The following is a 24660-nucleotide window of genomic DNA, read 5'->3' as shown; positions in this document are numbered from 1 at the left end:
GGCGGCGGCGGCGGTTGCCAGGAGCCCGCGTTGCCGCCTCAGAAACCCGTGCTATGGCGGGGAGGCGGAGGAGAAGGAGGCGGCGGACCCAGTGGAGCGGTGTCAAAACCAACTGAACCATTTGCCTGCTGACCAGGTTGGTGGTCGAGGGCAGAGGCGCTGACAGGGGCCCGAGGAGGGGACCCGGCCCCAGGCCTCGGAGGCGGGCGCCGGTGCCCGGCAGCGGCCGGCCGGCCTGCGGGGTGACGCCTGGCTGCGGTCCCCCCGCCCCGCGGTGGTCCTCGCAGCGCGGGGCCCTGTCCTGGAGGAGCTGGAGGGGGGCGCCGGACCCCTTTCGTGGGGAGCAGACGCGGCCATATTGCCTCTCCCTCCAGCGATGCGGGAGAGGGAGGCGTCCCCGGGGTGCGCTGGCCATCTCTGCGCTGTTTACTTCGGCCGGGGCCCGGGGGGTAAGGGAACGAATTCTGGGAGGCGAGACGGCGGACGGGATCCTACCCCTGCTCCCCCCCACACCGTACCCTTACCCATGCTCTCCCACAATCCCTTTCTCTCCCCCTCCTCACCCCATACTCCTCCTCCTCCTCTCCCATCCCCCCCCCCCGCCTCCCTCCCACCCCCCACTCCCCACCACTCACCCCGACCCCCATCAGCACCGGCATCCCATCCATAGGACGGGAAGGGTCTGGGGTCAGCCAAGCAAGAACCCATCGTCCGTCTTCCCAGAACTTCACAGGCAGCTGATGAAAATCGCCATCACTAGCTTCTTCCCAAGAGCAGCTCCTCTGGCTTGATGCCCTGGACCTGGGCCCCGCCCCTGTACGATAACTGCCACGCCGACATTCGTGTAATGAGTTATCTTCCCCCTTTCCCCCCCAGCTTCCCAGCTTCTCCCCATACCCTTTGGGAGAGATACCCGGCTTTACAGGTAGAGGAAACAGGTGCAGGGCTGGTACCTGGAGTGTAATGGGTGGAAAACCAGCTAGGTTGGACCTGAGTTCGAGGAAGCTCCTCCTTCCCCCTTCACCACCTCTACAAGAAGTTGATGCCTTTGGGAGAAATGATGGATTAAAAAAAGAAAGAGAGAGAGAGAAAAAAGGAACAGCAGCTAGATCTGAGTCCGCATTACGTGGACCATTCCCGGCAGACTGAATAAAGGGAAACAGCCGGGAGGATCATGAGCCCATCGGGTTTGCCAAGGACAGGGGTGGTCATTTCCTACCTGAGGTATACTAGAAAAGTTCAGACAGGTCTGAGCCTGCCACAGCTGACATTATTAATGTAAGTGGACCAGTAATGCCTGCCTCTAAAGTATGGGAAGCAGATTTGTGGTTAGGATGGCCTTGTAGTCAAGGCTGCCTTAAAATCACATCTTGCTTCCAGTGATAATTGCGGTGTGAGAAACAGAGTCCTCTTGCTTAGTCATGCCACTGGACTATTGTCTTTGAATGGCTACCTTTAGGTTTAGAGGTCCCATGTTCTCGTCTGTGACGTTTCTCTCCTCTGAGCTCCATTCTTCTCTGTTACGCTCATTGCTGCCTGGTGCATTGTCTTCCTTTTTCCACTCCTGGCTTATATTATTGTTTGAGCAAATTCATTTATTTAATGCTTTCATCAGGTGCCTATTTGTGTGCGGCTGAGACAGTACCAGTTCATATGGAGGAAGAAGACAGACAAAACCCAAGGAAATAAACAAGATAATTTCAGATAGTGGTAAGTGAGTGATATCTGGGAAGCATCGGGGTAATGTGTTAGTGAGTGAGCAGGATTCATTTAGGAAGGACATGTAAGGGGGTGAGACATATGAGCTGAGAGATTGAGGATAAAGGAGATCAAGTCTGTACCAAGATCCTTTGGTCCTTTTCATAGGCTGCTAGTATAGTGGCCTTGAGTTTGGCCAATTAAATGTATTGCCCTGTGCAGTAAGATGGTTTGTAGTAATCCATTCCTGGACATGTGTAGTACAGAACACCAAGTGCTATTTAAAGAAAGTGAGTATGAGGTTAAGAGAAAAATGGAACTATTGCTACAAATACAGCTTATTTTCTTAGTCACCAGATTTCTACAATCATATTACATGCTTGGTTTGCATAGCTGTAGAAAGTACATATTGTTTATACGAGTAATCAACATACATTCTTCGAAAATGTTCGATGTATAGTTTGTGTTAAAAAAAATGACTTCTGGAGATAAAGTTCAGTGGTACAGTGTTGGCCTAGCATGCGCTAGGGTGAGTTGGATTCATACTATAGCACAAGAACAAAAGAAGTTTATTAAAATTTTTCTTACATCTTAGTTACTACATATTCTGGTTGTTAAGGTATCATTATATAGCTAGAAGAGATACCTAGAATAGAAACCTCCAGTAAAAGATGGTATTCATGAAAATGTTTTACTTTTTTTTTTTTTGCCAGAGAATCAATTTGTTGAAATCCTTTTGCCTAATGAAGATAGATATAATTACAATTGATGGACTGGTAGGAAGAAGTTCTGTTATTCCTAAAACTACCAAAAATAGCAAAACATTTTATCCCCACCTAGCCATAGCTCTGAATATGTTCTTCTTTCTCACTCGTTGTACTATTGTTTGTCCTTGACACATAACTGAGGTAAAATTTTATGTACTCAAAGGCCTAGGACAGTTGCACATTCTGTCCCATGTTTGGTATCTCCCATGTGAATTGGATATCACAGTCTTTTTCTTGTTACGTAGTAAATTGTTTGAAGATAAAAAGTGAGCATTATTACATTAGGTTTTCTGTTTGTGCAGTTTATCAGTCCCCTGCTGTTGTGCCTCTGATAATGTCTCTTTTGTTTTTTTTTCCTTGTCAATTTAAAAGTCATTGGCATACATACTGCTGTGTGAACGGGCAGTCAGTGCTTGTTGAACAACAGTGCAGGTGGTGGCTAATCCTTGTGGTAACTGGGATTTTAATAGCTACCATCAAATTTCCCCAGACATTTTAAAATTACTGGATTATTTTCAAGGATCTTAACAACCATACATTAGAATGAATCTCAGAGCCAATAGGTTTTCTGTTTTCTACCTCTGAGGGGGTTAATGATTATAGAGCCAAAGCGTAGTCTTGAGATATACAAGCAATGGCTTTTGAACATCATTCTAGGAAAATAGTTTTTAAATTCAATAGTCTCTTTTAAGTGCTCCCTGTTTTGTTGCAAAAGCACTTCTATTTTTGTGTGATACTGTTTTCTTTCTTTCCTTCTTCCTTCCTTCCTTTTTTTTTTTTTTTTTTTTTTTTTTTGCCATTCCTGGGACTTGAACTCAGGGCTTGGGCACGGTTCCTGAGCTTTTTTTGCTCAAGGCTAGCACTCTACCACTGGAGCCACAGCATCACTTTTGACTTTCTCTGTTTATGCGGTACTGAGGGATTGAACCCAGGGCTTCATGTGTGCTAAGCAAGCACTTTACTACTAAGTTACATTCCCAGCCTGATACTGTTTTTCTTGTGTAGAATAGATAAAATAGAATATTCTATTAAAGCAGAATATTCTAATTGTATAATATGAAGTGACTAAAATGGTAGTAAGCTGTCTTGCAGGAGGTTTCTCCTTGAATTCTTAGTGCTTTCTAAACTAATTACATTTAGAGATTGCAGAATTATCAACAGCACTTGGATATGTGAAGTTAGTGCTATCTGGCTGCTGTTGGGGTGTGTTCTATCTCTTCATTAGCTCCCCATCACTGCAACCACTGTGGGAAGGCTGGTGCTACCCAGGGTTTATGAGTTTATGGAGTAGTTTGTGCTCTATACAATGTACCAAATCCTTAAATCTGTTTTTTTGTCAGCATATTAAAAGTAACATTTTAATTTTATTTAGTGGGAAGATGGAGGAGTATGAGGAGTTCTGTGAGAAGGCTCTTGCCAGAATACAGGAAGCATCCCTGGCCACAGAGAGCTTCCTGCCTGTCCAGTCCCAGAGTGTCTCTCTGATTCGTTTCCATGGAGTGGCTGTGCTTTCTCCTCTGGTAATGTCCCCTCTTCTGACAGCAAACTACTCACAGAAAAACCCATGGGAGGGCCAGGAGTTTGGCCTAGTGGTAGAGTGCTTGCCTGGCATGCACAAAAACCCGGTTTGATTCCTCAGCACCACATACATAGAAAAAAGCTGGAAATGCCGCTGTGGCTCAAGGGTAGAGCTGTAGCCTTGAGAAAAGTCCAAGGATAGTGCTCAGGCCCTGAACTCAAGCCCCATAACTGGCAAACAAATAAACAAACAAAAAAACACGAGAGGCAGATGGAACAGTGCCTAATGTTTATTCATAGCTAGAAAAATACAAATGAGTTACCCCATTTGTGTTGTGTGTTGTGTACTCACAGGCCAGCCAGTTCTGGGGCGTGTACTAGGCCTGAGCTCTATCCCCTTGCTTTCTTGCTCAAAGCTACACTCTACTACTTGAGCTACAGTGCCACTTCTGGCCTTTTCTGTTTATGTGGTACTGAGGAATTGAACCTAGAGCTTCATGCATATACTAGGCAAGAACTCTACCATTAAGCCACTAAGCTACTTCTCCATCCCTAAGAGAACTAATTTAGAGCATTTGATAAGTGAGCGTGTGTGTGTGTGTGTGTGTGTGTGTGTGTGTGTACATGTTTTCCTCCTTTAATTTCCAATTGAGAATAATGTGTACTCTGTGAAGTGCACAGATCCTGAGTGTACTGTGGTACACACCTGTGTAACATACACCATATTCTCATCACAGCAGGGTCTTCCATGTTCCATGCCGGGAACCACCTGACCACTAGTCAGATTTCCTTCTGCTAGATTAGTTTTGCCTATTGCACATGAATTCAGTCATTCTGATAAAATTTAAAAAAAAAAAAGCTTCTGATTTTTATGTTTTATTATCATGGAAAAATAATTACACATTTATGTGTCTTACAGCTTAACCTTGAGAAGAAAAAGGAAATAGAAGAAGAAAAACAGAAAGCACTTGATCGAGAAGCAAGAAGGCAGGTTAATAGGAAGAAAGCTTTACTGACTCGTGTTCAGGAGATTCTTGAAAATGTTCAGGTGTGTAATCCAAACTTTGGGTTTGAAATAAAACCTAAAGTATGCGTGATAATTTTCGAAACTATTTTTACTTCACTAATTACTGAGATGCTTAACTGTTACCTTTGGGAAGCTTTATAATTTGTGGCATTCCGTTTTAATTACTCTAGAGAATTCAATTATTTGTGGGTGATCCTCGGTACTTGAATCAGAGGGTACTTAGACAGTGGAGCTACACACTTCATATAATTGCTCATTGTCTGTCTTATGACTCTAAAAGTGTTGAATTTTCAGTGGCAAAATGATAGAATTGGTCATTGTAGTAAACTCTGACTACATCAGATTATCGACTAAATGACCTTCTCTTTCTTTGACAAAGTAAATAGCAGCTGTTCTCTCTCTCTCTGCCAGTGTTGGGACTTGAACTGAGGGTCTCAGCACTATTCTTGGGCTTTTTCAAGGCTCTACCACTTGAGCCACAGCACTACTTCTGGCTTTTTCTGTGTTTGTGGTACTGAGGAATTGCGAACCCAGGTCTTTGTGCATGCAAAGCAAGCACTCTACCACTGGGCCACCCTCTCAGCCCCTCCCTTTCCCTCCCCCCCACCCCGTGAAAATTCTGCTTAGCTATGCAAATTACAATTTAGAGTAAATAGAATTGCCTGCTTACATTCTTAGTCTAAATTGGAATCATTTAAACAGCATATCTACAAATTTTACAATTATTTTTAATTGCTTATTATTATAAAGATGGTATACAGGGGGGTTACAGTCATGTAAGTCAGGTAATGAGTAGATTTCTTTTTGGACAATGTCATTCCTCCCCTCACTTTCCCCCAGTTTTTCCTCCCATCCCTAGCCACAAGTTGTATAGTTTTTTGTTTTTGTTTTTGCCAGTCCTGGGGCTTGAACTCAGGGCCTGGGCACTGTCCTTGGGCTTTCTCAAGGCCAACACTCTACCACTTGAGCCACAGCTTCACTTCTAGCCCTTTCTGTATATGTGATACCAAGGAATCAAAGCTAAGGCTTCATGCTTGCTAGGCAAACACTCTATCACTAGGCTCTCAGCCCAGTATAGTTCATTTTCAACATAGTGCATAGTGTCTACTGAGTACCACTGTTGCATTTGTTCGTTTTTTGTCCCTCCATTTTACAACAATTTTTATTTAAATTTGTACAATTTGTTTTAAGGCCTGGGTCATTTTGTGCTAAAAAGATAACAAATGAGTTCTGTTGAACATATCGTTTTTGCCACACATCACACTATTGCTGGCTACTTTTTTGCCACAATCTTGGGGATTTGTATGTCTTTGTGATTTCTACCAGGTGACAGGTGTTTATGACCCTTAAGCAACCCTTTACCTCCATGTGTTGTGTGAGTATAGGCAGTAGAAATTACAGACTATTATGGCTTGCCATATTAAACTGAAAAGTATAATGTATAAATTTAATAAAAAGATAGGTTTTTTTGCTTACTAGATATTTCCTCCATTTGCAGACAGTGGCACATTTTTTTTGATCTTTTGAGAAAGATAGCAGTTATACAGCTAATAAAGTATAGTGATAAGATCATTGACTCCAAATACTTTCTGTTTAAAAAAGACCACTGTACTGAGACATTTATATAGTACACATAGACCTCAAAGGTCGGGGATTTACCTAGAAATCAATGATAGATTATTTTTCAAAATTGAACTTGTCTAACCAAAGGCTCACTTTCGTTGTGTACAAAAACATCTGCTGAATATGACAAATGGGAAATGTGAGCCATATTGTTGCCACACCGCTGAGCAGGTTTGTAGTCTGGTGAATACCATCCCTCTTTGCTGTGCCTTGGTCCTGAGTGGTGACTCAGTACACCTGATGCTGCTCACTGTAATACTTGGAGACCACTGTGCTTGTGGGATTTGTAACGTGACACAGGAGGCCATATGGACTAGGAAAAACACAAGCACGTACAAAACAACCCCAAATCTTATATTATTCAAGAGTATGAATGCTGTCCTCACAGGACAATTCTGTAATGATTTCTGCCAGTTTAATATATGCCTGTATGAACGCTCATTCATTCATTCATTTATTTATTTATTTATTTATTTATTTATTTATGTGGTACTGAGGCTTGAACTCAGGGACTTTGTTCTTGCCTGTTTTTTTCACTCAAAGTTGGCACTCTACCACTTGCCACATCTTCACTTTCAGCATTTTGCTGGCTAATTGGAGATAAGAGTGTCTCAGATTTATCTCCCTAAGTAATTTTGATCCTTAATCCTCAGATCTCATTCTCTTGCGTAGTTAAGATTATAGGTGTGAGCCATTGGTGCCCAGCTGTATGAATTATTATTTACTACAGATTTGCCTTATTTTAGAGATTTTTCTTGAAACTTTGGCATGAGCAGGTGGAGGCAGGAATCATACTACAAAATTATTTTCTGTTTAATCTGTATTCTAAATAAATTTGTCTTTGTTGAAGAGGGAATCATTTATATAAGGCATTTACTTCTTTGGTATTTATTGCATATGTTATTTTCCTTAGCTGATATTGTGCTAGGAAGAATATAGTTAATAATATTAATAATGACTCAGAAAAGAGTTAAGGCAAATATTGTAATTCTGAGGCCAAATGTACATTTAAATATAAATATATATATATTTATTTATTCTCTCATGTGTGAGTTTCCGAATTTATATTGGATTTGACAGCTCCTTTTTTCTCCTTCAATAAAAAGGCTGGATAATCAATAGTTATTTTCAAAGAAATTTGATCTTCATGGTTATAATGTGAAAATAGTTCACCTTTGCGTTTTGAAATGTCAAAACTCTGAAACTTCAATTTCCATTTTATTTAATAAAAACAGTGAAATCAGAGACTTTTTGTACAGTGGACAAATACTAATTTTTTTGCAGGGGGGGGGCTCATGGGGCTGAACTTGGCCTGGGCACTGTCCCTGAACTCTTCAGCTCAAGGCTACCACCCTACAGCTGGGCCTGGGCATTGTCCCTGAGCTATTTAGCTCAAAGTGTCTGTCCTACCTTTGAGCAAAGCCCCCACTTGCTGGTTTTTAGAGGTTAATTAGAGATAAGAGTCTCTTGTCCTTTTGTGCCTGGGCTGGCTTTGAACCTTGATCCTCAGATCTCAGCCTCTTGAGTAGCTAGGATTATAGGCTTGAGCCACTGCGCCTGGCACAAATACTAATTTTTAATGTCTTTTTCAGGTTAGAAAAGCACCTAATGTCAGTGACTTTGATGATTGGGAGACTGAAGTCAAAGACTTGAATATTCCTGCTGCCTTTCCAAATAGCTTGCCCAGGCCTACTGAACATTCTACATTAGCAGAGCTTGAAAACATACCTGGAAGCTTGCCGGTGGATGCTGGAGACCAGTGTAAACCTAACAGGATAGACTTAGCTGAAGTTGCAGAAGAAGTTAATTCTCTGAAGCTGTGTGATACTTCAGATATTGGCCCTGCAGAAAATGAGGCTTCTCCAAAGACCCCCTCAACACCTCTCCAGGACACTCTCATTCCTGATGGCCTCTTTGCAACAAGGGAAGAGCAAGATCCCTTGCTTTTGGCAGAAGTCACCACTCCAGATCCCTACGTCATGAGTCTACAGAACTTGATGAAAAAATCAAAGGAATTTCTCGAGAGGGGGGAGTGCCGGCGCAGCCTGAGGAGCAGTGCTAGGAGGAGCATCAGCGAGAGTCATTCAGACAAGGAGAATGATGCTGCGACAGCCAGTGACTGCGTGAAGGACAAAGCCCCACCAGCCGGCAAGCACTGTGGCTCCTTCATTCCTGACAAACCAAGCCTTAATAAGTCTAACGTTCTTCTCCAAGGTGCTTCTTCTCCAGCAAGCAGCCTGAGCAGCTCTGCCTTAGCTGGCTTTTCTAAAGGAGATGCGCCTGCCCGACCTGGCCATCCTTCTCTTCTGGATCCCGAGTGTGATGTTAAAGTCAGGCCCACTTTCGTTACTGAAAGCAATGTCATCAGAAGTCTTACAGGTTCATATGCCAAATTACCTAGTCCAGAGCCAAGTATGAGTCCTAAAATGCATCGGCGGCGTTCTAGGCCATCATCAGCATGTCACATTCTTATCAATAACCCAATAAATGCCTGTGAATTGAGCCCAAAGGGCAAAGAGCAAGCATTGGACATAGTTGCTCCAGCCACAGATGACAAAAGAATGGGACCTGAAACTGTGCCAAAGTTACCGACTGATGTGGCAGGGGTATGTTCAAGTAAGGTTTATGTCAACAAGATTGCATCTGAAGCTACAGAGGAGCTGGCTGAGAGTAAATTGAGTCAGCTAAGTCCGACCCTAGGAAATCAGTTAGAAGACAGAGTTACTCCTGGGCTTGCTGCTGCAGAAGGTCAGAAGCCATCTAGTGAGGGTGGGGCATGCAGAGTGCATAGTTCCTGTACCGCAGTGTCTGAGGTACCTGGGCCCTGTGCCACCAGTCAGTGCCTAGGAAGTCACAGTTTAGGAGCTGGAAGTGGTCTCAAGCCAGCTGGCATGCCAGAGAAGGGCTGGAATACACAGATGGAATTGAATAAGTCTTACGACGTGAAACACCCTTCTCCCTTACTGATGCAGACCCAGAGTTCCCAGCAGCAGGTGGCCATACCTACAGTATCCTGTGGAGATGAACAACTTTTGGAAAACAGTTTTGAAAAAGTTATTCGGAGACTTGATTTGGATATTGAAAGTTTGCAAAAGGAAAACTGCCATTATGTAGTAACAACTGGAATGGTTGAGCAGGAAAGGCAACATTTACCAGAAAAAAGATACCCCAGGGGACCTGTCTATATTAACAAGAACAAAACGTTAGATACTAGCACCAAAGGTAAGAAAAGGGACATGTATAAAACCTTTCAAGGAAGTGATAACTTTCCTGAATACTTCTAATTGGCATTTGGCAAAGTAAAAATAGTTGTCTTCCTCTGCTCATAAGAGTGCTTAATTTCATTTAACTAGAATGCATTAAAAAGTTACAATTTATTGACATACGTCCGTACGTCCGTACGTACGTCCTTCCTTTCTCTCTCTCTCTCTCTCTTTTCTCCTCCTCCTCCTCCCTCCCTCCCCTCCCTCCCTTCCTTCCTTCCTTCCTTCCTTCCTTGCCCTGGGGCCTGAACTCAAGGTCTGGGCATTGTCCCTGAGCTTCTTTTTGCTCAAGGCTATCGTTCTACCATTTGAATCACAGTGGTATTTCCAGCTTTTTATGTTTATGTAGACTGAGGAATCGAACCCAGGGCATGCATGCAAGGCAAGCACTCTACCATTAGGCCACATTCCCAGCCCCACTTGACAAGTTTTCTTATTTAAATGGTAAAACTTTCATAGTCCACTGGAATTACAGAAAATATTAATGCCTAAGAAAAACAGTTCTTGTATACTGTATTGCTGTGACATCTTTCCTTGGTCTATGATTTCTAATGTTTTTGCCTGTTTGCTCTTAGGCTTATATTGAGGTCTTTCTATTGTTTGCGCTTTGGTGACCACTTAGAGGAAATGCTACAGATAATGCTGAAGAATAGTTTTTTCTTAACCAGGCACCAGTGGCTTACGCCTGTAATCCTAGCTACTCGGGAAGCTGAGATCTGAGGATTGTGATTTAAAGCCAGACCAGGCACAAAAGTCTGAGACTCTTACCTCCAATTAACCACCAGAAAACTGGAAGTAGTGCTGTGGCTCAAGTGGTAGACTGTTAGCCTTGAGCTGAAGAGCTCAGGGACAATGCCCAGGCCCAGAGTTAAGGCCCCACCACCCACCATAAAAAAAAAAAAAAGAACTTTCTTGATTTCACATTTCTTTCTTTTGCATTCAGTTTTCCATGAACAGCTTTGTCATGGCTCATACTTCATTCCTGATATGGAAGGCAGAGATGAAGTAAATTAAGTTCTTAGCACTTACAGAAAAGATAAGGTTAAGACAGAATGCTTTAAACCTCTTTTAGGAGAACTAAGAAAAGTTGATAATTGGGGCACCAACTTGAATCCTCCAAGTAGACAGCCCAAAGCTGCCTCAGTGAGTATGAGAAGCTGCCAGCTTGATGGTTCTGGCACTGCTTTGACCAGCATGCAAGGTGACGTAGGGCTTTGCCAAGGAGGTGAAAAGTTAGTGCAGTGTTTATGGCTGCCCACAGCTCTGTGTACCCTTCACTAACTGAGCTCTTGAGACAGTACCTAAGGACCCTGGACAGTGGAGTAATGGAACCTGAGGGTGTTTTTCTTTTTTGCTGAAGGTTCTAGATCTTTGACCTAGGAAGAACTACAGTGGCAGGGTGAATAAAATGTCTTTAGGAACAAATTATATTATAGGAAACCTCTTGCAGCTGGATGCTCTCCCACTGTACACTCATCTTCAATAAAATCATTATTTAGAGAGCACATCTCGGATGGATCCATCAACACAGATACTCAGTACATCAGCACTTCAGTGTGGCTGGTGCCTTGCCTTCTGTGTTGTCAGCATGCATAGTCATGATGACATCTCTAAAAAATTTTCTTTGGAACCAAAATAGCTGAAATTTTAAAAGCCAGTCTATTTTGGAACCTCAAGATGAGAAAGCTTTTCAACCATCAAAGTACCATTTAAAATTTAAAGCAAAACTACAAAGTACAAAGCTGGGTGCTGGTGGCTTATGCCTGTAACTGTGGCTACTCAGGAGGCTGAGATCTGAGCATCTCCTAGCCAGCCTAGGCAGAAAAGTCTTAGACACTCCTAATTCCAGTTAACTATCAAAAAGCTGGAAGAGGAGGTATGTATGGCTCAAGTGGTAGAGGGCCAGCTTTGAGTGACAAAACTTAGGGACAGTGCCAAGGCTGAATTTAGGCCCCAGTCCCCTGCCCCCCTACCCCCCAAAAAAGCCAACATGGTGTAAAAGTAGAGATGTTGGAGGATGTTAGTGGAATCTACCTCTTGAAGCCATGAGGCTGGAGTCTGCCTGGACACATCATCTTGGCTTCACCAGTTCCTGGTGGAACCGACTGAGTGAGTGAAAGCTGTGGAGACACATCTTCTCTTATTGATTCACATGAGAGAAGGGAGAGTGGCATGTGGGATGTGACTCCCACTGGTGGCCTAACTGGATCAGGTCCAGGATTTCTCTGGCCAGAAGTATAACTCAAATAGGTCCTGTGGGATGTCAGATATGATTTGGAGGGAGTTTTCTGAATTTGAGGGGACATGTTTCTTTTTAGAAGGTGAGGAGATCCTAAGAAGTAAGATGTTGGCAGAAATGCGGAAAAGACTAGAAGAGCAGCATGCCCAGCAGTTGTCACTACTTATCGCCGAGCAGGAGCGGGAGCAGCAAAGACTACAGAAGGTGAGGGGCCAGAGCACAGGAGCGCATATTTACAATTCTTTTCCCTGTATGTTTTAATCTAAGAGAATTGCTGATTTTGATTCATCTATAAGTGTGTGTGTGTGTGTGTGTGTGTGTGTGTGTGTGAGTGTGAGCGTGTGCCAGTGTACCAGTATCGGGGCTTGAACTCAGGGCCTCCTGTTCTTGCTTAACTACTTAGGGCTGGCATTTGACCATTTGAGCCATAGTTCCATAGAACTTTTTGGTCATTAATTAGGAATTAATGTCTCATGGACTTTGCTGCATGGGCTGGCTTTGAACTAAGATCTAATTGCAGCCTCCTGAGTAGCTAGGATTATAGGTGTGGAGCCGTTGGCATTTAACTATGGGTAGTATTTTTTATTTTTATTTTTAATTGATTGTAGAGCTTGTACTCAGGGCCTGGGCACTGTCTTTGAGCCTTGTTGTATTCAAGGGTAGTACTCCATCACTTGAGCCACAGTGCCACTTCCAGTTTTCTGGTGGTTAATTGGAGATAAGTGTAGTACAGGGACTTTTCTGCCTGGACTGGATTCGAACCATGAACTTCAGATCTCAGCCTCCTGAGTAGCTAAGATGACAGGAATAAGCTACTGACACCCAGCTAAGGATGCTATTTTTATTATCAAATGTTTAATCCTTAGAATTTTATCCAAAAGTAATTGTATTATTAAAAGGATACTGCATTGCATCTTTTTTATTATATCTTTAATTCTGAAATTTTAATATTGCTAAAGGTAGATGCTGAAATACAGATTTTGCAAAAGTAATGTCACAGGACATCTGCTTAAAAATCTAGGTTTTCATAAGTTTACTTGAGGGAAGAAAGCTTTTCTGTTAAGTTCAGGTATTTTTGAGCTGTGTAGCATGTTAAAGTAAATGGTTAATCTCCAGGAAATAGAAGAACAGGAGAAAATGTTAAAAGAGAAAGCCATTACAGCAGAAGTCTCGGAATTGAACCTGAGTGCTGCAGCAGAGTTGGAGTGGAGGAAGAGAAGTGACTCTGGCTTGCTAGAATCAGTCCTGCCCCAAGTGGACTCATTCCGAACTTCTGGTCCAAGCAGCTCTGGTGAGTGCTTAAGCCTGTTCCCTGTGCAAACATTACTCTTCAGAAAGATGTTTCCCCTGGCACCCTCAGGACTGTGCCTGCCTCCTCTATGTCAACTTCCCGCTGCTGTGGGCCAGTAGCCAGTGAGGCTGAAGTAGAGTGAAATGTGAGCAAAGGTCTGGGGCAGATGGTGGCGAGGAAGCTGTGCCTCAGCTAGGGAAACCATGCCAGCCATTCACTCGTGTGGCAGGCAGTGTGTGCCATGAAAACACACCACCTCTCCTGGGTGCTCTTGGATTTCCTCTAATTCCCCAGTGCCCATAGGGGCTTATCTTCACAGCGCCAGTTATCTTGACATGCTGTTTGTACTCAATAGGTCCATCTGGTGCACAAGCTTAGTGTCTGTAAATATTTTAAGTGTGCATGAAGATCAGTTTCAGAGGCAGATGTGGTTATTAATGAGTGGCACAAGGGTATGTTTGGAGGCTTCATGTTTTCCAATTAGATGACAGTGAAATTCTGTGTTTTTCTAGGTTTCACCAACTCTGTCCTCCAGTACAGCATTGGTTCTGCGAACGAAGCACCGTTCTTCCTCTGGGGCTCATCAGCTAGCAGCATGAGCAAGCGCTCCATGACACGGCCTTTTGGAAGGACCCAGGCTAGGTGGTCTCAGGTGGGCACACTTGATGCATGGCTTGCTATTTACCATTTGATCTTATTTTTAGTGGCTTCATTGTTTTAGGCCATAGTATCAGATAGCAGGGTTTGGTTACAGATGAAACTACACAGAGCAAGCACATAGAGAGGAACAGAGTAGATTAAGGAAAACAGTTGATGGCCCATGGTACTCAAGTTCTTTCTTTTTTGTTGTTGTTGTTGGTTGTGGGGCTTGAACTAGGGGCCTGGGCACTGTCCCTGAGCAGTTTTTGCTCAATGTTAGCATTCTATTACTTTGAGCCACAGTTCCACTTCCAGTTTTCTGGTAGGTAATTGGAGATAAGAATCTTACAGGGGCTGGGAATGTGGCTTAGTGGTAGAGTGCTTGCCTAGCATGCATGAAGCCCTGTGTTTGAGTCCTTAGAACCACATATACAGAAAAAGCATAAGTGGCACTGTGGCTCAAGTGGTAGTGCTAGCCTTGAGCAAAATAGGCTCAGGGAAGGTGCCCAGGCCCTGAGTTCAACTCCAAGACTTGCAAAACAAAAAACAAGCAAACAGAAAATCTTATAGACTTAACTGCGAGGTTGGCTTTGAGGTTCCAACCTCAAGGTTCAAACCTTGATTCTCAGAATGGCGGATTTGCCACCAGCACCTGGCCTATGCTCAGGTTCTTAAAAATGCTCATGTCTGATTTCTTCTAGGTTTTTAGTCCAGAAGTCCAAGCCAAGTTTAACAAGATAACTGCAGTGGCAAAGGGCTTTCTTACCCGAAGGCTGATGCAGACGGACAAGCTGAAGCAGCTTCGGCAGACTGTGAAAGTAAGAATGTGTCTCACTGCCACCTGTTTCCATCAATCCTCTATCAACAGATGAGCTAATGTTAGTTTAGCATTTAGATCAGATACTTTCTGCTCCCTGTGACACCAGCAATTTTATAAGTGATTGTTGGGCTCACTCAGTTTTGTTTTTCTCATTACTTTTTTGTTGTTTTTGTTTTTAGAGATAGGGTCTTGCTATGTAGCCCAGGCTGGCCCTGAACTCAAGATCTTTCTGCCTCACTCCACTGATTTTGAAATGACTGGTGACTAGTATTACAGCATTTGTCTTAAAATGTTATCAGTCAGTGATACATATGTATATATAGATATAGATAGACAGACAGACTTCTGTCTAAGATACTCCAAAGACAAAGCACTGTGGGCTGAAAGTGCTTGCAGACCCCCATAGCCCACAAGGAGCACTTGAGAGGTCCACCCTAAGCTCTAGCCAGTGCAGACTGGGGGCCCTGAGGATGAAGAGCAAAGCTCATCAGAAGCACGTGGCCAGAGTTGTCTGTATGGCTGGCATCTTTGGGGGCTACATGAGGATGCCAGCATTAATATGGGCCCTAGTTTAGTAACGGAGTCTTGTTTACCTCTCTGGAGAATTCACCAAGGTGAGAATTCTTCTTGAAATCACTGTGCTTCCTTTCAGGGCTGAGGGCTTCCTAATGTCTCAAACAGGTGTAACCTTTCCCCTCATTCCTGTTCAGTTTCCTGCACTGCCCACTCCTGTGTCTCAGTTCACAGGCCCTGTGGTTTAGAGAAGGTGTGTATAGCACAGCCAGGAATACAAGCACAGGCCTGCATGATGTGAATTGGGGTTTTGAGTAGGTGGTGTTAATTCACCTGTGTGAGCAAAGGTCATCTAGTTTCTTTTGCTCATGACAACTTGCTGCCTCAGTAATTTGTCTCATGGAAGAGCTTCTTTTCATAAATGTGGGGCAGGTGATTAAATGTTTGCTCCAGAGTGGACAAGGCACATGGTCTTCTTCACTCTTCAGAGCGGAAGTCACTCACTGTCACCATGTGCAAGCTTATGTGTCCAGTGACTGATGGTATGGCGCCTGTCTCCATCCTGTCCTCATATCAGCCCTGTCGCTACCTGGCCATAATAAGCTGCTGCTCAGCATCTGAGATGATGGTATCTCTTCTCTCCTTTCTTCTGCTGTCATGTGGGACACCCTCTAGCATAGCTGTGTCTATGCTTCATCTGTGAGCATCTGCATCCGCAGGGTCTGCACACAAGGCCCGACACCCACATGTGAACCTTGCCTCCAGTGTCACTCTACCATTAGGTGCTAATCCAAACTGGGTGACATGTTCAGCTGCTTGCCTGTTCTCAAGGTTCTTCTCCAAATTTTGCATTCATGGCTCCATAGTCCTCGAAAGCAGGCCTTTGGGTTCCTGAACACTGCATGGAAACTCATGGTGCAGTGTTCCAGTGAGCCCTGTAATCTGAAGCCATCCCACCAGGGGCCTCAGCTTGCAGCAGTATAGAGAGGAGGCATGGAGGCCCTTCCTGTTCCGAATAGCCTTGGTGTCTGATGTTGCTACAGGCCCCTCTGCCAGCCTGGGCTCCAGTATCTGTTGGGGAAGTTCATTGTGGCTCAGGGGCTAGGACCCAACAGTCCCTGCCTGCGCCTGTCACTCATGCTTAAAAAAAATAATATGTAGATGAAGCAGATAATGTGCTTTTTCATGCTTTGAAGGACATGATACTTGACATGTAATTGGTATTAGTAATATAATAGTTTTATTTGTGTTTTTTGGAAATTTTGGACCAAGAACAAGAAGATACTCTGGGAATCACAAATCTTTCTAGACATGTGTTGGTGAAGGACTTTTTTTTTTTTCCTCCAGGACACCATGGAATTCATAAGAAGCTTCCAGTCAGAAGCTCCATTAAAGCGGGGCATTGTTTCAGCACAGGACGCCTCCCTCCAGGAGAGAGTGTCAGCACAAGTAAGGGCTCTGCCCTGTTTCCGAGGCAGCGCATTAGTTCCCAAATAAGTAGAGATCCAGAAGTGGAAACATTATATTCAATCCTCATTTAATAGGAGGAAATAGGTCTCAGTGAAAACTTTCCTTCCTTCCTTCCTTCCTTCCGTCCTTCTTCCTTCCTTCCTTCCTTTCTTTCCTTCTTTTCTTTCTTCCTTCCTTGGGCTTTTTCCTCAAGGGTAGCACTCTGCCACTAGGTCAAATCCCGGCTACCCTTTTCTCTGAATGAAAGAAATGTGCATGGTACACCTAGTGTTCCTATCTTTGAGCCACAGACTGCACTCTGTTCTTTTTCACCCAGTTGCGAGCTGCCCTGTATGGTATTCATGACATATTCTTTGTAATGGACGCGGCTGAAAGAATGTCTATTCTCTATCATGACCGAGAGGCCCGCAAGGAGAAGATGCTCCGACAGATGGTAAGTGTGTGGTTTCTGGATGAGAGGTGCTTCTGGGTGTACAGTGATCAATGCCACGTTCGGTGTTCATTCAGTTCTGTGAACCTTAGTCCTCTTTGGACAGTTCCTGATCCAAATAGTTCCCAGGCTCACTAACAATATTGAAATCTCTAGGTACATGAGAAAGACTTGCAGAGTGAGATAATTCCTCCTGGTTTTGTGACTGTCTTTGGAGTTGTAGCCTTTAAAATGGTGTGCAGGTGGCATATGGAAAACTCCTGCTGGAGTTTCCTTGTCCCTGCTGTATGGATTTGGCCTTTTTCAAAGAAAATAGGCTATAGGTTAATTTGAAATACTATATGTCACGGTGGTCTGTGGATCTGTCAGTGATCTCAACATGACTGGGAAAAATAATTTAAAATATTTAATATTCTGAATCAGACCATTTTTGTTGTCAAGGAAAGGTCAGTAAAGTTAAAATGCCACACTGCAGTTTGGACTGTGCTGCATTGGGTGGCTGCATTGGGTGGCGGGGCTTTGTTTTAGTGGTGACTCACTGTGAGCTCTCTCTCTCTCTCTCTCTCTCTCTCTCTCTCTCTCTCTCTCTCTCTCTCTCTCTCTCTCTCCCTCCCTCCCTCCCTCCCCCTCCCTCCCTCTCTCCCTCTCCCCCTCTCCCCCTCTCTCTCTCCCTCTCCCTCCCTCCCTCCCTCCCTCTCCTCCCCCTCTCTTTCCCTCCCTCCCTCCATCTCCTTCCCTCCCTCTCTTTCTTTCTTTGAAGGACAAGATGAAAAGTCCCCGTGTGGCTCTTTCAGCTGCAACACAGAAGTCTCTGGACCGGAAGAAGTTCATGAAGTAAGTTTTGCTATATCATCTCACCAACAACCTTGAGTGGTCTGTTGGTCTGTTTGTGTATTCAAAAGAAAGCTAAACAGGTAATTTTTCTGCAGTCAGGTGATACAAATTCCTTTTATAATATAGAGAGATTCATTAAAATCTGTGATAAGGTTGGGTTTTCTCTTTTAATAAATGAATCAGTTACTTGATACGTCAACAAGTCAGCTCTTTAATTGGTGCCAATCAAGCAGTCTTAAAATCAGTTAATCTTGCCAAGTGCTGGTGGTTCATGCCTGTGATCCTAGCTGCTCAGGAGATTGAGATCTGAGGATTGTGGTTCAAAGCTAGCCTGCACAAGAATTTGTGAAAATCTTATTTCCAATTAATGACCAGAAAACTGGAAGTAGAGCTGTGGCTCAAAGTTGAAGAGTGCTAATCTTGAGCAGAAGAGCTGAAGAACAGTGCCCAGGCCCCAGTTCAAGCTCCATGACTGACAAAAGTGGGGGAAAAAAGAAAGAAAAATGTCAATTAATCCTTCAGTACTTGATTTGTATATCATTTAAACGTGTTCTTCTGATACCCTGAAAATTTTCTGGGGAAAAACCTGAGTAGGAGGTGTTCCCCAATAGCTGTTAAAGCAGTCATGGATACATTTAGAGCAGGTCTTTCCCTTGTACACCCAACTTTGAGCAATGATTAAATCTGTTGCCCCATATCATGTTTGTAAATATATTTATTCATTCTCTGAACACATAATTTATGTCCTTGTTTTATTTGTGTCAGGGCTGCTGAAATGGGAATGCCAAACAGGAGATTTCTGCTTAAACAAAATCCGTCTGAAACGAGGTGAGAAAATCACTTCACCTTAGTGAGAGGCCTTATATTTGTTCTACTTTCTGTCAGTTGGACTTGCTGAGTAGTAGAAATTTAGGCATATTGTGGATATTGGTGATGACCTGGTGCTGTTGCTGGCCTTGAGCCTTCTGTGCTATTTCCAATAAGTCTTGAGAGTCCAGCCTGAACTTTTGGGGGTGGGAGGAGGTTGTGGGGGCTTGGTACTTTTGAAAGCTAGCTTAATATTGCTGGCTTATTTCTATTCTAAAATATGTTAGAGGTGCTTTTTTTTTTTTTTTTTTTTTCCAGTCCTGGGGCTTGAAGTCAAGGCCTGGGCACTGTCCCTGAGTTTATTTTACACAAAGCTTGCACTCTATCCCTTGAGTCACAGTGCCACCTCTGGCTTTTTCTGTGTATGTGGTACTGAGGAATCAAACGCAGGGCTTCATGCGTGTTAGGCAAGCTCTCTACACTAAGCCACATTCCCAGCCCTAAAATGTGTTAGATTTTTTTTCCCCCCTCAAGCTTGCAAAGTTGGCTTTTGTAATGTGGAAAAGTAAATGATCTAAGAGCACTCAGATTATCTTCTTTTTTTTTTTTTTTTTTTTTTTTTTTTTTGCCAGTCCTGGGCTTGAACTCAGGGTCTGAGCACTGTCCTTGGACTTTCTCAAGGCTAGAGCTCTCTACCACTTGAGCCTCAGCACCATTTCTGGCTTTTTTCTATGTATGTGGTATTGAGGAATTGAACCCGGGTCTCCGTGCATGCTAGGCAAGCACTCTACCACTAGGCCAAACTCCCGGCCCCTTGGGTTATCTTCTTGATAAGTCCTAAGATGCCCGAACTCTATATAGGTGCTCATTGCTTACATTGGCCTGTATCCTTGCACAGATGGCTCCTAACCTCAGCAGCATCATCTTTCATCGTTGAAAGAAAAGGGGGAACATGGGGATTATATTTTGGATTAATTTGCTTAATGTTTTCACCAGAGTCCTCCAGCCAAGTCAAGGACAGAATGCACCTGTTCACCGGCTGCTTAGTAGACAAGGGTAAGAGTGCCCCTCCCGAGGGATGTACAGCAGTGAAGATTAGCTTTGGGGAAATAACCATAACCCTCTTGTTCTCTAGTGGGGACAACTGTTTTCAGATCTTCCTCTTCAAAGATAGCCCTCTTGCTGTACTGTGGGGTACCACATCATAGTTAATCATACCATGTTAGCATACCATTGGCATGTTTTTGTTTTTCATTTCATACCATTTTACTCATTAAATATTTAAGAAAATTCATGTGATAAGTTTAGCTTTACCAGAGTGATTCTCCACCAAAGCATGAACCAACGTATGGTTCTCCCTACTGTGTGCATGCGGAAGCAAAGCATTACTCTCTCATGTGCACGCATGAGACTTGGAAATGTTGTTTGGGGTGGTGGCTTTCTTTGAACCTTTAGACTCTAATTGCGAGTTACTCATTAACGTTTTTATATTCAATTAGAACCCCTAAGACATCAGTGAAGGGGGGTGTGCAAAATAGACAGAAGCCTTCCCAGAGCAGAGTGCCTAGCAGAGCGCCTGTTGCAGGTGTGTAGAAGCCAGTTCCCAAAGTTGTCTCACAGAAGCCCACTCCACCTGCACCCCTCCTTGCCACCATACGGGCACACCCCAGGCATTCCTGTCGGATCCTTTGTGTTAGTGTTTGATGGTAACCAAGAAACGGCAGAAACTCCAGTCCCACTATTAACATCTGGGGTAATTCTATGGAAAACATTGTATTATGATTATGTTTAGTACTATTTAATAACCTAGAATTCTCCAGGCTTAACTAAGAAAGCCTTTTCTAAGACAGGAGGAAGCAATTAGACTCCAGTGGTCTGTGGGTTGTAGGTAGTGTGTCTCCCTGACAGCCACAGTCAGGGCCACAGCCATTGTGTCCTGTATATAGCCTTAGCAGTCTCTTATTCTTCCTCCTTGGAGGCCACTGAAGGTTACATGAGAAGATTTAAGATCCACTTGTGGTGGCAAGGAGGCCCCATAGTGCCAGCCCAGCCCGCTCCTAATCAAATGCTTCCATGATTTTTAGGTGTCTTGCTAAGTCATTGTGAATAAACTTACTGGGAATTATGTGATCCATTTAAAAAGTACCTTGAAAATGCTATGCTTTAACTAAACTGCTTTCTAAACATGTAAAAAGCCACTAAACCAATCACCAGACCACATGAAGATTAAACCTTTAATTCTAAACATGTAAAAAGCCACTAAACCAATCACCAGACCACATGAAGATTAAACCTTTAATTCTGATCTTCCCATTAGTAACCAATTAGGCAAAATTTGGAGCTTGGGTAAGGTAAGTAAGTGACCTCCAAGCTGGAGAGCAAGCAGCATGTGTAACGTACATGCTGTCTTTTTCACCCAGAGGGTGCTCAGAGGGGACACGCTATTGGTAGTGACATTGAAGCCACTGTTGGCCTTTCACAGGTATGTTGAGATTAAAATTCATGCCATTGCACACAGAGAGGGTGATTCAAGGTCCTTTGTGGAAATTGCTGTGTGTGACCATCATTGAAGCTGTTGTAAATGGGATGTTGTGGATCCTGCTGGCTCTTGAGCTGGTTTGAGAACTGAGACCATACCCCATGTGCTAAGACATTTCCAGATTCTTTTTCCCCAGTGTTAGATGGTTGGAAAGTCATTTTGGAATTCATTCACAGTCTTTTTTGTTATCATTTGTCACAGTGGCCTCTCCATGCTCTCTTCTTTACATTTCACCTCTGCCATGTGTCACGCATGAGCCCGTGGGCAGGCAGCACCCAGGCTTGTGTCGAGTAGTAGCCAGCATCATGGGCTTGCCGCCCACCAGTGCAGCGAGCCTGAGAGACACAGTGACCACATCATTACTGGCTGGCCCCGAGTTACTGTCCATTTGGTGTGTGTGGACACAAGATTTTCTCTGGACTACCACTAGCATATGACTAGTTCACTGAAAGAAGAATTTTGTTCTTATACATAAAGTAAGAATTTGGCATTCTGAACTGAATCATAACTCTTTAAAAGTTAGTGCTTGCTCTCAAAAAGAATTATTTCCTATCCCCATTAGTAATGTCCTAGGTTTAGGTTTTAAAAAAGCTTTGGTCAGTTCTACGTGGGGATTGAGGTCTGGGTTAAGTGACTTCTAGAAACTGACTTCTGTAATGATGGTGGAATTTTATATCCTGGACAGAAGGATGGACACAGAGTTCTTTTTTTTTTTTTTTTTTTTTTGCCGGTCCTGGGCTTGAGCTCAGGGCTTGAGCACTGTCCTTGGACTTTCTCAAGGCTAGAGCTCTACCACTTGAGCCTCAGCACCACTTCCGGCTTTTTTGTATGTATGTGGTACCATGGAATCGAACCCGGGTCTTCATGCATGCTAGGCAAGCACTTTAACCACTAGGCCAAACTCCAGGCCCTGGACACAGAGTTCTAAGTATTAATGCCACAGCATGGAAAATTATTTACACAGTGTGAATTTCAGTGTAACGTGATAAGTTTTAAAACATCACCTCATTTACTATTTTGTGTGTGTCTAGAATTTGTATGTAGTGAAATTCAGAAGCCACTCAGCAAAGCAGAGTGAGGTGGTGTGGAGGCAAGTAATGGGGCTGGTCCAGGAAAGAGGTCTTATGCTGGCATAGCCAGGTCAGACTCAGGCTTGTTTCTGTTCTTAAGGTGACAGGTGTCACCTCAGGGTCACTGTAGAGAATACCCACCCTTGGCCCCCGGCCTAGTGGAACATAAGCACTCACTAGCCTGTGTCATGGGGAACAGCTAACAGAATGACTATTGTGTTCTATTTCTAGGAGTATATGCAGGAAAAACCCAAAGAAAGCGGCCAAATGTTGCGACAATTTAAGAAGACAGCACTCACTGGGGTGACAAGTAGGGGAAGATGATTGTCCAGGTCATATTCCTGTCTAAGACTTTGTCTGACCCTGCCAAAGTGACAGCAGAGGTCTCAACAGTCACCTGAGAGTTTGGTCCATCTGGCAAGTGCTGGCTCACTGCCTACTTCCTCTGACATTCGGTATGGATGGAGACAGATTAGTGTTTAGTAACTGTCTCTTCTCTGTGTTTGACCTATACAAACAAAAGTACATTTTGTGTGCCCTGATGTCTACAGAGAACCCTCTTGTAAATTTAAAAAGGACATTTGGATTTATTTTTACAAAACACTGAAAATCGTAAGCAAGCACTGAAAGGTAAATTGCATTCATATGCAAGTTTTTTTTTTTGTTGTTGTTGTTGTTTTATGCTGGTCCTGGGCTTGAACTCAGGGCCTGGCCACTGTCCCTGAACTCTTTTGCTCAAGATTAGCACTCCAACACTTGAGTCACAGCTCCACTTTGGGTAAGTTGCATTCCTCCATACTGACTGCTGAATTCACAAATTAGATACTGTTCTAGTCAGAGGGAAATTAGTGTTTTCCAATGTTTGTAAACTTGAAGACTAGGAATTTGATGTTTTAGCTTTGGTATAACTGTAGGCAAACACAAGCATTAGCTTTGGTCAAAAGCACATGCTCTTGTTAATGAGTGTGTGCCACCATTGTGAGCATTGGTTGTACAGGAGGGTCTTTTGAAGAGCAATGCACCCTCTTCCTGAATGCAGGGCTCCTTAGAAGCTCAGAGCTTCTCTGGTCTGCCTATTTTATGTCCCTCACTCAGCTTTCTCTCAAATGCTGGATTTAGGGACACAAAGGGCTACATAATCCTAAATTCCCATTTTAGCAGTGGGGTGAGCTTGCCTAGTCCACCTGCACTGAAAGGTCCTGACACATAGACTGAGTTTATCACTCAAACTACCCATTGCCCAGCAAATGTTTCCAAGCAAACATGCTTTCCTTTAACAGATTCTCTCCCTACTACCTTAGTTTCCAAAAAGGGCTCTGTGCTGCCCACCTCACATGGGGACTGGGCCTGTTCAATACTGTTACCTTGAGGTTTAGAGAAGTGCTGGTATTTTGACAATACAGCATATATATATATATATATATATATGTAGACATATACACACACACATATATATATTTACATAGACCACCCCTCAGGAATGTGACTATGCAGAGTATTTGCTCTAATTTCTGTTCCTCCTGAGAGCTCACTTTGACTCCAGCCATAGTCAGGAAGCACTAAGTGACCCTTGGGTATACCTGAGTTTCTTTATTAGCGCTCGTCATTTTTTGACTGAGTGAACCTGGAAATTATAAAACAGTCAAAAGCCCAAAGTACTAATTTTTAAATTTATAAGCAAGCCATCTCGTTTTATTGTGATAAACCATGCTTTATCATTTTGAGAACTCAGGCTACAGCTTTTTCAGTAGATCTTTTTAGTAAAAATAGACATTAAAAGTGTTGGGTATAGTAATGCAAATTAGTTAAAACAAATAGCTTAAGTTAAGGGTAAGAAACGGGAATGTGGTCCTGAAGATAAAAGTGTGTGTTTTACCATTTTTTAATGTCTTCTTATAAAACAACTTTTAAAAGTGCCAGACACTTTTTTTTTGCTTTTGATGGAGTTTATTTATATACATTATTTTTGTTATTTTTGCTTTTGAGTGCAGTGTTCATTCATGTAAATGTATTTATTTTTATACTTTGATTTTTCACTAGTTTTGCTTCTTGGCAAAGGCAAAAAATAAAACTTCACGTTAAAGGAGTTCTGGTTTGGTGTTTTGTGTTTCC

At 43.2% G+C, this 24660-nt stretch overlaps 1 protein-coding gene across 7 annotated transcripts; it reads left to right on the top strand.

The window, feature by feature from the left end:
* Ccp110 (centriolar coiled-coil protein 110) lies at nucleotides 1–24634 on the top strand. Of its 7 annotated transcripts, none has more exons than XM_090358097.1 (18): nucleotides 1–136; nucleotides 1616–1710; nucleotides 2412–2474; nucleotides 3838–3985; nucleotides 4903–5031; nucleotides 8226–9855; nucleotides 12218–12339; nucleotides 13252–13426; nucleotides 13939–14078; nucleotides 14767–14883; nucleotides 16746–16847; nucleotides 17185–17301; nucleotides 18059–18132; nucleotides 18898–18960; nucleotides 19936–19995; nucleotides 20439–20524; nucleotides 21360–21421; nucleotides 22780–24634. In XM_090358097.1, the coding sequence occupies exons 3-18, from the start codon at nucleotides 2467–2469 to the stop codon at nucleotides 22870–22872; spliced, it is 3126 nt and encodes a 1041-aa protein (XP_090214223.1). In that variant the 5' UTR covers nucleotides 1–136; nucleotides 1616–1710; nucleotides 2412–2466; the 3' UTR covers nucleotides 22873–24634. The 7 variants fall into 7 exon arrangements, with proteins under 7 accessions (XP_090214223.1, XP_090214222.1, XP_090214224.1 ...); XM_090358096.1 differs by having other exon boundaries at nucleotides 12215–12339; XM_090358098.1 differs by lacking the exon at nucleotides 2412–2474 and having other exon boundaries at nucleotides 12215–12339.
* The last annotated feature ends 26 nt before the right edge of the window (nucleotides 24635–24660 follow it).

Source organism: Megascapheus bottae, chromosome 25 (genome assembly GCF_031878675.1).
Source record: "Megascapheus bottae isolate mThoBot1 chromosome 25, mThoBot2.hap1, whole genome shotgun sequence".
NCBI lineage: Eukaryota > Metazoa > Chordata > Mammalia > Rodentia > Geomyidae > Megascapheus > Megascapheus bottae.
Note: the sequence above shows the minus strand (reverse complement) of the source record. Positions and strands in the feature narration are given on the sequence as shown.

Excerpts from the sequence above, each read along its gene's own strand:
- Ccp110 (XM_090358096.1), top strand. Across the intron at positions 12,340-13,251 it reads AGCAGCAAAGACTACAGAAG|GAAATAGAAGAACAGGAGAA; the intron begins GTGAGGGGCCAG and ends GTTAATCTCCAG. Across the intron at positions 14,079-14,766 it reads CCCAGGCTAGGTGGTCTCAG|GTTTTTAGTCCAGAAGTCCA; the intron begins GTGGGCACACTT and ends GATTTCTTCTAG.